Below are 12,727 nucleotides of genomic sequence, written 5' to 3' on the forward strand. Positions count from 1 at the left end.
CGACATGGGCCCATGAAGTAAGGCAGTGTCCACAGAGGAGGTCCTGATTACCCTTAGAGGGGGAAGAGATGTAAAAGGGATATTCCTTAGCTGGCATATGGGTAGTATTGTAAATGAACTTTCTTGTATTACCAACCTATATAAGGAGGACTCGATCCCCAATAAAATAGACCATTATGTTGGCACAAAACCCTAGAGTCTGATTGCCTCGATAATCCTATTCTGGCTAGTCGCCTTTGGCCACCACCGAAGGCCTTGTCTTACGTTGGTCAGGCGGCTCTGCGCCTAACCACCCCGCTTGACCTCCTCTCCTGTCGGGAATGCTTTCCCAACAAATACCCCTGTCACCAACCCCGCCCATCACCCACGGTTGTGTCTTGGTCATTACTCATTAGCCAAGACCCACTTAAAGAGCTGCTACCCCACCCCCACCTAGATAAAAAAAATCTAGGAACCCTCCGGATAACTAATCCGTTGTCCCAAGATTTTTGTAGATAAATATACTTTGTTCGGTCAAAGTGTTCGGTAGTTGACTAGCTCAATGGCAGTGTGAAGAGCTTGGTGACAAACCGGTATCTATGTTCACTACTTCACTGTCAACTGAGAGCATCTTCGACAGCCTTTCTTAAACCTACTCTCCAGATCCTTATTTAGAGAGCTATTCTAATAAAAATAGTTCTCTATATATGTCCACCCTCTAACAAGTTCTCTGTATCTTGTTGGGTACTCAAGAAAATCAGCTCCGCTCTCTTCGCTGAGCTCGAAATAGGAAAGATGATGAAAATATTTAGAGATCTAATTGAAGAAGCTATTGGAGGAGATTTTCTTTTTTTCCCCCTTAAAAACGCAGGAGAGTTGCGCTTCATTATATTAATAAGAAGAAAGAGGGGTTAAAGAACCATTAGTACAACACACACCTAACAAAATCTTTATTTCTATTAGTACGAAAGGATACAAAAAGTCCCTTGGAGTTTCTCATGGCAAATCTCTTAGCACCAACCTATGATTTCAGGATAACGAAGACATAAGCAGTGGTTCAAAGTGTTGTTGTTAGTCAGTATTCTTTTGCTTAAAACAATTTATGTGAAACCCTTTGCAATCAAACTTTTAAAATATCCAGACACGGAAGCATTTTTAAAAAACTGTCTCTAGCGAAAGTTGGTTTGCAAATCATATCAAAATACTATCTTGGTTATTCTTTTTATGAACTGATAATTTAAGTTTCTGTATCCTGGTTGTGCTACACTAACTAAATAAGAGTTTAGCTAACTGAGAGATAACTAGAATAGATAATTCATTTATTTGCAAACGAGATGATGATCTACGGTCCTGCTCCAAATATGTCGACCTTGGAAGCAACTCATCAATTGCCAGACACCCTCCTATAACAAGAGGCATTTTTATATGGCACAGGTAGAGTCAACAATTTAACAAGAGAGTTCAGAGCAACGAATAGTTTGAATGAAAACCAGCAAGCTGAATACCAAAAGCATGCATTCATCCATCTTCCTAGTTCCCACCATAAGTTGGACTATTTGTAGAGCAGCAAGGCACTACCGGTTTAGCGCCCCATATATAAGCATCTTCCAGCAAAGGACAATCTGGATAAACAGCAATAATGGCCCGTCCGTGCATCTTTTCACCTTGTCTTGTTTGGCTTCTTTGTCTCCTCACCTTCTTTGGCAGCCTGGTGGCCACATCCAATGAAGGGGAAAATGACCAACGAGCACTTCTCTGCTTCAAGTCCCAGCTCTCTGGTCCAGCCGGCATTTTCGCCTCATGGAGCAATACATCCTTGGAGTTCTGCAGTTGGCACGGGGTCAGTTGCAGCGAACATCCACCTCGTCGTGTTACTGCGTTGGATCTCACATCAGAAGGCATCACAGGTATCATATCACCTTGTATTGCCAATCTCACTTCTCTTACAAGGCTGCAGCTCTCAAAGAATAGCTTCCATGGGAGCATACCGTCAGAGCTTGGACGACTCAGCCAACTCCGCAGTCTGAACCTAAGCATGAACTCTCTAGAAGGTAACATCCCTTCTGAGCTCTCTTCATGTTCCCAACTTCAAATCCTTGGATTGTGGAACAATTCTCTTCATGGTGAGATACCACCTTCCCTAAGCCAGTGTATCCATCTTGAGGAGATCAACCTTAGCAACAACAATCTAGAAGGAAGCATCCCCTCTCCTTTTGGGACTCTTCCAGAGCTGCGAATACTAAATCTCGCTAGCAACAAGCTTAGTGGTGCCATACCGCCCTCTTTGGGGAGCAGCCTTTCTCTCACATACGTTGACCTTGGGACAAATGCTCTTACCGGAGGGATTCCGGAGTCCTTGGCCAGCAGCTCCTCTCTCCAAGTGCTTAGGCTCATGAGAAACAGTCTTGGTGGAGAACTACCAGAGGCTCTCTTCAACAGTTCATCGCTTATTGCCATTTGCCTCCAAGAAAACAAATTTGTTGGTCCTATACCACCTGTTACTGCCATCTCTCCACCAGTAAAACATCTTCATTTGGGAGGGAACTCTCTCTCAGGAAAGATACCAGCCTCATTAGGGAATCTTTCTTCCCTGCTTGACCTTCGTCTTACATGGAACACTTTAGTTGGGAGCATCCCAGAGAGCATAGGCTATTTGCCAACACTAAGTTTACTGAACCTGAATTTAAACAACTTGTCTGGGCCAGTACCACCCTCTCTGTTCAACATGTCCTCCCTAAGAGCTCTTGCTATGGGAAACAATTCGTTCAGTGGAAGATTGCCGCCACACATCGGCTACACACTTCCAAAAATTCAGATACTGATCCTCTCATCGAACAAGTTTGATGGTCTAATTCCAGCTTCTCTTCTCAATGCTTACCAAATGCAGTGGCTTTACCTTGGACAAAACAGCCTAACTGGGCCTGTGCCATTCTTCGGATCACTGCCAAACTTGGAAGAACTTCAACTGTCATATAACATGCTAGACCTAGGAGACTGGGGCTTTATCTCTTCACTGTCAAATTGTTCCAGACTGACTAGACTCTATCTGGCTGGGAACAATTTCCAAGGGGAATTGCCAAGTTCTATCGGCAATCTTTCTAGTAGCCTCGAAATATTGTGGCTAAGGGACAATAAAATTAGTGGGCCCATACCACCAGAGCTTGGAAATCTCAAGAACCTGAACACATTGTACATGGATTACAATCGTTTCACTGGTAGTATACCAGCAACAATTGGGAATCTGAAAAAATTAGTAGTTCTAGCCGCTGCACAAAACAGACTCTCAGGCACCATCCCTGATGCAATTGGCAACCTTGTTCAGCTGACTGATTTGAAATTGGATGCCAACAACTTGAGTGGCAGGATACCTGCAAGTATAGGACGTTGTACTCAGCTCCAAATACTCAATCTTGCTCATAACACACTAGATGGTGGTATACCAAGATCAATCCTCAAAATATCTTCTCTTTCTCTAGAATTTGACTTGTCATACAACTACTTGGCTGGGGATATACCAGAGGAAATTGGCAATCTCATTAATTTGAATAAACTTAGCATCTCAAACAACATGTTGTCCGGCAACATCCCATCCACTCTTGGCCAGTGTGTGCTTCTGGAGTATCTTAAGATGCAAAACAATTTCTTTACAGGAAGCATTCCACAATCTTTTGCACAACTGGTCGGAATCAAAGAGTTGGATGTTTCCAGGAACAATTTGTCTGGGAAAATCCCAGAGTTCCTCACGTCCCTGAATTATCTGCATTTTCTCAATTTATCCTTCAACAATTTTGATGGAGTAGTTCCAAAAGGCAGCGTTTTTGGCCATACTAGTGTAGTGTCAATGGAAGGAAATGATCACTTGTGCACTAGTGTTCCAACGAGAGGTGTCACTCTTTGTTCAGCGAGGGGTCACAGAACAAGCAGGCACTACAACTTGGTTCTAATTGCAAAGATAGTAACACCAATTGTTATAATCATATTGCTTTGTCTTGCGGCATTTTTCTGGAGGAAGAGAATGCAGGCAAAACTGCATCTGCAACAATCCAATAAGAACATGAAGAACATTACATACGAAGAAATCTTGAAGGCAACAAATATGTTCTCTCCTACTAACTTAATTGGCTCAGGTTCATTTGGAAAGGTTTATAAGGGTAACATGAAGCTTCACAAAGATCAAGTGGCCATCAAGACTTTTAATCTCAATATATATGGAGCACATAGGAGCTTCCTTGCAGAATGCGAAGCCCTCAGAAATGTCCGACATCGAAATATTGTAAAAGTAATTACTGTATGCTCTTCAGTGAATCCTACTGGGGCCGACTTCAAGGCCATAGTTTTCCCATATATGCTGAATGGGAACCTAGATATGTGGCTGAACCAGAAAACCCATCAAAATAATCAAAGACAGATTCTGAGTTTAAGTCAAAGAATCAGTATATCATTGGATGTAGCATATGCTATGGACTATCTTCATAACCAATGTGCATCGCCAATAATACACTGCGACCTGAAGCCAAGCAATATTCTTTTGGACCTTGACATGGTAGCATATGTCAGCGACTTTGGCCTAGCAAGGTTTCAATGTAATAGACCAAGTGCACATGAAGACAATCCAACAAGTTTTGCTGGCCTAAAAGGATCCATCGGGTATATTCCACCAGGTGATTTAAGCCAAAACTTAAGTTCTCGCTTCTGATTGTTCTTTACAGAATAGTACAAAAGTGCAGATTTTAATGACAACTGTAAATGTATATGCAGAGTATGGCATGAGTGAGGGCATATCAACCAAGGGTGATGTTTATAGTTTCGGAGTGCTCTTGTTGGAAATGATGACAGGTTGTCGTCCCACTGATGAAAAATTCAGTAATGGTACAACCCTCCATGAGTTTGTTGATAGAGCATTTCAAAATAATATAAACGAGGTTGTTGATCCAGTTATGACACAAGACAACATCAACAAAACGGAAGTGCTACATGACTGCATAATTCCCTTGATTAAAATAGGATTGTCCTGCTCCATGACATCCCCTAAAGACCGACCAGGGATGGACAAAGTTTCTACCGAGATCCTTACAATCAAGAATAGGTTCTCAAGCATACATGATCAATCGAATAATTGAACATATAGTACCTAGATTTAGCTATGGATCGCTAATGGGTAGTGATGCTTTTCTACATCTAAGATAAGGAAATTTCCGTTCTGTATTGTATTTTGTAGAGAGAAAATTACTTATTTTGACACTCGTAGAATGAAAGCTTCCATCGTTGGCCCTTGCAAGCTCGAACTTCCTTGCAAAGTTGCAACAACACGTGCAGGTATCCCCGAGGATCATGATTGCGGTGGCAATGCTGGTGTCGCCGCCGGACCATCACTCACCGAGGTTGGAACATCTCACCTCCTGGCAGACGGCACCCTCTCCATCATCCCAGCGACCAGTACATCCACCGGCGGGAAAAATCAAGAAGACAACTAGATGAGGAGAGGGAGGAAAGAAATCAAGCAAGAAGAACACTAGATCTAGAACCGGAGAGAGAAGAAGTCAAGAAACGCACAAGGGCTCGCTGCCGATGTGCCGACGGCGGGAGGAGGTCCTTGATCATCTTCCGCGCGGCGTGCCTGTAAGCGGGCGGGCGGCATGTAGTCGCTGCTGAATCGCGATCGCAATGCTAAAGGAATCGTTGTGGTTTTTTTTTTTCCTTTTTTTTAAGGCAAATATGACCGTACTTTGCAAAGGGTCTAATGCGTCTTGGAAATCGAGTCTATATCATGACTATATATGTTTCTGACTGGTATTCTTGCAAAAAAAAAAAACTTTTTCCTTTCTCCTCGCTCCTCCGCCACCTCTCCCATCCTGGGCAAAATATCCGATACCTATTACCTGTACCTAAATTATCTGAACCTGAACTCGAATTACCCGAACCCGAGATATCCGATCCTAAATTCGGATAGCGATTTTGATTACCCGAAATTAGTTTGGGTAATTCGGATAATATCCCTGGTACCCAAACAATCCGAACTACCAAACATTTATCTCTGTCTTTATGTTTAACATGTGTTTTTAGTTGAACTTATCACTTTATTAGAATATAATTATCTTTGTTCGAACAAGTGACCGTAATACATTATTCTCTACAAAATGCAATTAAAATTCTATATAAATTACTGCTGAAATGATATATAAATTGCTACTGAATATTTGTATAGTTTCTTATTTTTTTATAAATTCGGGTGTATCGGAAATATCCGAACTCAAACTCGAATTATCGGGTACCTGAAATTATAGGTAGTGTTTTTTCAAAACTAATATCAAATAACCATTTTTATTACCTAAATTTTAAATTATCCGAATTACCCCACCCGAAACTGGTAACCCGAACGGCCAGACCTCCTCCCGCCCCAGCGATGCCTCCGCCTCCCCCACGCCAGTTCCTCCTCTTCAGATCTCTCTTGCTCCTCTCGCATGGCGCATCGGCGGAGGAGCCACCGGCGCAGCGGGGCAGCAGCGCGGGCGGCCCTCATCGCGGCTTCTCGGGTGCAGGGGTTCCCGGCACGGCTTCCCGACCACGGGTGGCCTTGACGCGAGCGGCCGTCCCGGTGGCGGGCTCGGCCGTGGACGTCCCGTCGGCGACCACCACGGCCCCAGCACGAGCAGGCCTCCGCCGCGGATGCCCCGGCGACGAGCGCGGGCGCGGGGCCAGTGCCCTCCGTCGGCGACCACATCAGCCGTTCTCGGCGTTCCTTCGGACATTGTCGCCTTCGATGTTGGAATATCGATGCTGGCCGCCCACCCTGGGTTAGGTTTTCTCCGTTTCCCGTCTTTTCATCTTCCTTACCTGCAGATCCTGGATTAGATTTTTATTTACTAATAAAATGCCTGATGTTTTCATTCAGTCGTGCTTCGTCAGCTGCAGATCCGTGATTCGATTTACTAATGCCATCTTAGTCTTGCTTACTCAGCTGCAGGTCCGTGCTTCGATTTACCAATGCCTATTGTTTCCTTTTTGAAGGGCGGGCCTGGTGCAAGCGGTCTTACCGCCTGTGACCGGAAGGTCCCGGGTTCGAGTCGTGGTCTCCTCGCATTGCACAGGCGAGGGTAAGGCTTGCCACTGACACCCTTCCCTAGACCCCGCACAGAGCGGGAGCTCTCTGCACTGGATACGCCCTTTTTTTTATTGTTTCCTTTTCTTTTTTTGCAGCAATGCCTTGCGTCTCGTGCTAAACACGTTGTGCTCCTCCTCAGGTGCAGGTGGACTTCTGCAGCTGGCCCGTTCTGCTATTCACTTTGGAGATGGAGGTGGGTTTGCAATTTTATTGGTACCAATTAACACACACAGTACGCTTCAATTTTGCATGCTATCTTATTGCTTGTTATATGAACCATTATCTCAAATGCAGCTGCAGATTAAAATTTCACGTTAGTCATTCATTAAGAATAATCTCTTTTGCAGACCTCACAGAAGAGGCAACGTAGTTTGGACAAACTGGATGATCCTTCTGCGTAGGTTCTTTGGTACCTACTTTTTTTTCTTTGCTTCTAATTCTTCTCTGATTACATTTTCCTTCCTCTTGTGCCATGGCTGATGATGCGAGTGCAGTTCGACCCAGCCAGTTACGTGCATTGATGAATGTCATTGCTTGGCTTACAAACATTCTGTGATTAATTAGTGTGTGCAGTATGCTAGATACTTCACACGAGACAATTTTAAAATCAACTTTTTGTACTGTGAATCTTTAGGTTCTGCTATCTATTTGACATATGAGGTCACATAGCGCAGCTCATACCTGCCAGCATTTCCTGTGAACTATGAGCTATGTTGATAGGCCATTGAACAATTTTTCCCACAAAAAACAGTCCTTCCAATATTATATCAAAAAAAATTATTTTCGGACCAAATACAACATGATCGGCCTCATATAATTTTCATAGATATATAAACTAAGATATCTTGTGTGCTACACAGACCTAACACCAGAGATCTTAAACGACAGGAAAAGGACAGCGGACGCGAAGCCTGCATAGATTAGGAAGGGAGGATCTTTCCTTGGATTTCTGTTCTTCATTCAGGAGAGGTATAATCGCTTCGTCTCCCCCGTTTATGTTTATTTTCACACGAACTGAATTATTTCGGATGATTTTTTCTCTACCTCATGCATTGATTGGTGGATTTGTGCTTGATTCTGTGCCGCACCAAGGATCATTGGTACCCACTACACGTGCATTTCGTGGTGCGGTTTGCTTGTAAAATTTGGTTGGCGGATAGTGCTGTTCTTGGCTACCTTGCCTGCGCTGGATGCTTTATCTGTCTGTGCCTGCCTTTGATAATCGTGGTGGCCAGAAATCCGTATTTTCTATCTGCAAAATAATAGAGAGGTCCCATTTGTGATGGAGACGTTACTATCCATGTCCTGGCTATTTTTTTACCCCGAGATCCATTTCTTTCGTACCTATTTTTGACATTTATCTGTTTAATCTCATCACACAAGACATATGTGGATCGAGAAAAGTTCTTTCTATAACCACTAAAACAGAGTGCAAGACTGGGCAGACCTCTGTCATTTGTTAATCTTACCACCCTTCCTGTTGTTTAAAGGTTAGATTGGTCAGGTTGGATTATTGTCCTTTTAATCTAGGCGAGTTTAGTCTGTTAAAGAAATGGCATACTTTTGGTGGTTTGGTTCTCGTCAGTTGTGAGTGAAGTTCCCTTGAGATGTACATAGCCACCAAGATGTTTTAATTGTATTTGCATATATGATGGTATAGTTAATAGTACCTAACCTGAAAGTTGCTGTTTTATTTACATGTACTCTATACTTAAAATTTGGTTGGGCTGAAAATACTTAATTATAACTCTACATTACATGTTTTCGGTTTGCTGTAGCTTCGTCCCTTATTTTATTGCAGTATTATCTCTTGCAGTGTCTTGTATTAGGTACTAAAGGGAAGACCAACGTTGTATACAACTCTTTGGATGCTTCAAGATCAACAAGGTAAGGACATTGATCATCAATTAGATCGACTTTTACTTTTGCACAAAACAATACTTTGGTGCATATCTCAGTATGTTATATTCCTTATCTTCCTATGTATCTTTGTGCTATTGTTAATTACATATGATTTGAGTACTATGGTTTATTCACAAATGTTGATGATTAATTAGGATGGATTATGTAACCCAAAAAAAATACTACCACCATTTTCCTTTTTATATCTCATAGGTACTCCCTTTACATTGTCCCGTCCATATATTTCTTACTTTTATTACCTCATACAAACAGTTTGATGTGTCAGTGGCTTAGCGAGTTCCCATGTCCAGTGCGAAGTTTAGCTGTTGCCCAAATCTCTAGCCCCTCTCATCCAACGGCAAGTTTAGCTTCTCTAGGTTAAAAACTCTAATTTGGGTGAGTAAATTATCTTAGAGGTACCATTAGTCTGCTGCTCTTGTTTAAGCAGATTTTATTATTTTTTTCCACCAATTGTTTTTGGCACTGTCGCAATTGATAGCATAGGTAATTTTGGGCCTGCCTTGCCTAGCCACACTGTTAGGCTACATTGATCCATTTTTCCTTGTTCCTCCAATGTGCTTTTTACAGTATAGATACAGTGGATGTTCAAATAGAAATCTGTTTACACCAAAATTACGAAAGAAGAACGTGAGAACTCGAAGTTCTAAGATTGTATTATCAAGAAATCGATCAGATGTGAATCGATGTCGGCTGCTTGTGATGCAGTGTCGGAATCGGCTATTTTATAGATGGTGTCGGGGAGAATATGTCGGACTCTACAAAAAGGAAAAGATTAGGGTTCAAGTTATCTTAAGTTATGAATATTTTCTTTTATTCCAAGAATTGTAATGAGTCGTATTTGAGTAGGATTCATGCTTAGGTTCCGGGTATAAATATTGGACCCTGGATATTATAAAAGACAACTAATCAATCAATACAATTAGTTTTTCGGCTTCATACCAACCCTTAGGAGTAGGAGTACTGTAAATCTCGACGAGTTCTTCAACAAGCAGTGCTGCATCAACTGATCGACCTCCGGCTTGTTTGTGAGTATCGTCACGACTTGTATCATACTCGTAAAGCTGCATCAGTCGATTGATCTTTTACGAGTATAATATAAGTTAGTTATCGATCTGTATCATTATTTATAAAAGTTATCGATCTTGTGTTAAATAACTTGTTTAATACAATATCACCGGTTATCGAATCTGCTAAGATTAGTAAGATTTTTTTTACTGTTTTTGGTTGATTTATCAGTTATCGATTTTGCTATAATTAATGTTTTATTAATCATAACAAAATCACCCGATTGAGATAGAGATAGAGATAGATTGACATCATATCATCTTAATTGGTCGTCCTCTGATCTGGTCATGCTTCAATCTCATAATTGATGATTTAATTTCGCTAGATCGGCTCTTTTATCTCTATTCCAATCAAGCATAGTATGTATTCAAAGACATGATTCGATCTTCAATAAACTCACTAGTTAATGAGATCTAATCTAATGACACTATCAAAGCTGCATCGATCCGGTCGAACCTCACTGAGAATACTTTGGGTTAGAGATTATCGATTAGTGGTTTTGTTCATGATTGAGATATGTATTCTGTTTGTTTGCTATGTCTGTATCGGCTATTTTAGCCGATTCACCTGTGCTTTCACACATATAGCATGTTTTTCATGAGTCTGTCAATATATAGATGATTTTATAGATTCTTTGGCTTTAGTTTGTTACTATTATCATAGTTGTATCGATCCGGTCAAACCTCACTGTTGATGGTAACAAATTAGGTCCAGAGTGTTTGTATATTCATTTATACTAGACAGTCGATTTGTTCACATGTATCTTTTCTCGTTAAACTTATCGGCTCAATGTTTTATACTGGTTATATCTATCTAGCTGATGATGCTTTCTTTATATTACTTATATCTGGGTGCATCATCCTTGCTATCATAAATCAATCATGACCCACGAGCATCACAGTTCTTAACAGTCGATTTCTCCTCGTATCGGCTATTTAGTCGATTTTTCTGTTTGGCTGCTCCCAAAGCAGCATACTTGGAACTGTTTGGCTAAAATCGGTCTGTTTCACCCTAAATTACTGATAAGCTTTCTTTTCTTGTCAATTACAGGTCAAATTGACTGGCACGTCTTTGATATTTTTAGGATCGACTTGTCCTGTGTTGCAGCCAAACAGATCTCCGGGTTGACTTCGTCCAGATCGTTCCGGATTGCAGCATGTTAGGCGTATCAACACACGTTTTTGCGCCGACACATGTTCTGGCACGTCCGGTGGGACCCCACAATTGTCATGGTAGCTCACAACAACAGAAATATTCTTATGGTGCCTTATGAAGAGTTACCTGATAAGGATAAATGTGTCACTAGTAAAGCTATAGAAGAGTTTTAGAACAAGTATTTGTTGTCCTACATCAAGACTCGTGACAATAAAGTTATTCATAAATATCCACTACCAAGACTTCTGATATATGGGCAGTTAGATACAGATAAAGCTGATGATAGGCGTTTCTTTATAGATGCTGTCAATAAATCTGTTAATGATGTTATGTTGAATCCTAATACATCTTTTTTGAATACATTCCACAATACTATGAATGGGGTGTTTCATGGATATCTAATTGATTATATTGAACCGGTTTATTACAACATTCAACATCTGTGACTTAGGGGACTAATCAAACCGGTACTAGCCATCAAGAAGCAGCACTAGTTGTCAATGATGATGCCTAGGTAGTTCAGAGCTTATCTGAGCAAGTTCAGGGTATTACTAATCAAGTCTAGTATAATCCTGGATAATTAGTGCAACGTGTGCGCAGCCGACATGGCAAGTTCAGAATCAAATGATTAATTTTGGCACATCAAGCCAAATACCGTCATCGGCTCCAAAATAGTGCCATCAGTTCAAAGGATTTGTAGAGATACAGATCCCAACATTTACAACCAGAGACTTTAAGCAGCAAATCAGTAAAAGACCCAACAGATAGAGATTCCATAAGGATATCATTATGGCACATATTATAATACCCTTCATATGATTCTAAATCCAATGTATTAAGGTACCTAAAATTTTATTCCGCAGATGGATCACAATTGCAAAGAAGTCCAAATTCAAATGCTGATGAGTTGTTACTCAGAGTAACTGAAATGATAAAGAATCAGTTCGGTTTAAAACCAAAATGGCAGACTTTTTCGTATAAACGTCCATATCTAGAGCGGTATGATTTGGTTGCTCTTCTTACAAATTACAGGCTTCCGGAATTTGATAAGTTTACTGGTTAAGATAGTACAAACACAATATAATATGTCAGTCGGTATCTTAATTGGGTGAAGCATCCATTGAAGAAGTTCATCGAGTTCGTTTCTTCTCTTTGTCCTTATCAGGACTAGCTTTCACCTGATTTTTATCGTTACCAGTTAATTCTATTGCCAACTGGAGTGACCTGAAGAAGAAATTTCATACATATTTCTATACAGGGACAAGAGAAAAGAAAATCACAGATTTAACGACTATAAGGTAAAGAACTAATAAATCGGGTGCCGATTTTCTTTGGAGGTTCCGAGAAACAAGGAATTTATGTTTTTCATTGAATCTAACTGATGATCAGCTAGTTGCTTTGGCTGTTCAAAGAATGTTGCCAACATGAAGAGAAAAACTGCTTGGGCAAGAGTTTGATAATTTAAGTCAGTTGGCTCAACGAGTGACAGCACTTAATAGTTAA

At 41.0% G+C, this 12,727-nt stretch overlaps 2 protein-coding genes across 18 annotated transcripts; both read left to right on the top strand.

The window, feature by feature from the left end:
• Positions 1 to 1,416: 1,416 nt before the first annotated feature.
• On the top strand, positions 1,417 to 5,210 carry LOC136522376 (receptor kinase-like protein Xa21). The gene is made up of 2 exons (XM_066516196.1): positions 1,417 to 4,640; positions 4,738 to 5,210. Exons 1-2 carry the CDS (start codon positions 1,619 to 1,621, stop codon positions 5,097 to 5,099), a joined length of 3,384 nt encoding a protein of 1,127 aa, XP_066372293.1. The 5' UTR covers positions 1,417 to 1,618; the 3' UTR covers positions 5,100 to 5,210.
• Positions 5,211 to 6,364: 1,154 nt separating this feature from the next.
• On the top strand, positions 6,365 to 11,582 carry LOC136521717 (uncharacterized). Of its 17 annotated transcripts, none has more exons than XR_010775637.1 (8): positions 6,365 to 6,773; positions 6,938 to 7,073; positions 7,177 to 7,274; positions 7,429 to 7,478; positions 7,576 to 7,588; positions 7,970 to 8,050; positions 8,898 to 8,968; positions 11,120 to 11,582. XR_010775637.1 is itself a non-coding variant. In XM_066515483.1 (7 exons), the coding sequence occupies exons 1-7, from the start codon at positions 6,383 to 6,385 to the stop codon at positions 11,127 to 11,129; spliced, it is 792 nt and encodes a 263-aa protein (XP_066371580.1). In that variant the 5' UTR covers positions 6,365 to 6,382; the 3' UTR covers positions 11,130 to 11,582. The 17 variants fall into 17 exon arrangements, 4 of the variants coding, with proteins under 4 accessions (XP_066371580.1, XP_066371581.1, XP_066371582.1 ...); XR_010775633.1 differs by having other exon boundaries at positions 7,221 to 7,274; XR_010775641.1 differs by lacking the exon at positions 7,576 to 7,588 and having other exon boundaries at positions 6,365 to 6,778; positions 6,872 to 6,943; positions 7,221 to 7,274; positions 7,429 to 7,490.
• The last annotated feature ends 1,145 nt before the right edge of the window (positions 11,583 to 12,727 follow it).

The sequence above is a fragment of the Miscanthus floridulus genome, chromosome 18 (genome assembly GCF_019320115.1).
Source record: "Miscanthus floridulus cultivar M001 chromosome 18, ASM1932011v1, whole genome shotgun sequence".
Classification (NCBI taxonomy): Eukaryota; Viridiplantae; Streptophyta; class Magnoliopsida; order Poales; family Poaceae; genus Miscanthus; species Miscanthus floridulus.

Coding starts and splice junctions, on each gene's coding strand:
- LOC136522376 (XM_066516196.1), top strand. CDS start 1,619: ATGGCCCGTCCGTGCATCTTTTCACCTTGTCTTGTTTGGCTTCTTTGT. Junction 4,641..4,737: donor CATCGGGTATATTCCACCAG/GTGATTTAAGCC, acceptor ATGTATATGCAG/AGTATGGCATGAGTGAGGGC.
- LOC136521717 (XM_066515483.1), top strand. CDS start 6,383: ATGCCTCCGCCTCCCCCACGCCAGTTCCTCCTCTTCAGATCTCTCTTG. Junction 7,074..7,220: donor CTCGCATTGCACAGGCGAGG/GTAAGGCTTGCC, acceptor GCTCCTCCTCAG/GTGCAGGTGGACTTCTGCAG. Junction 8,051..8,910: donor CTGTTCTTCATTCAGGAGAG/GTATAATCGCTT, acceptor GTCTTGTATTAG/GTACTAAAGGGAAGACCAAC.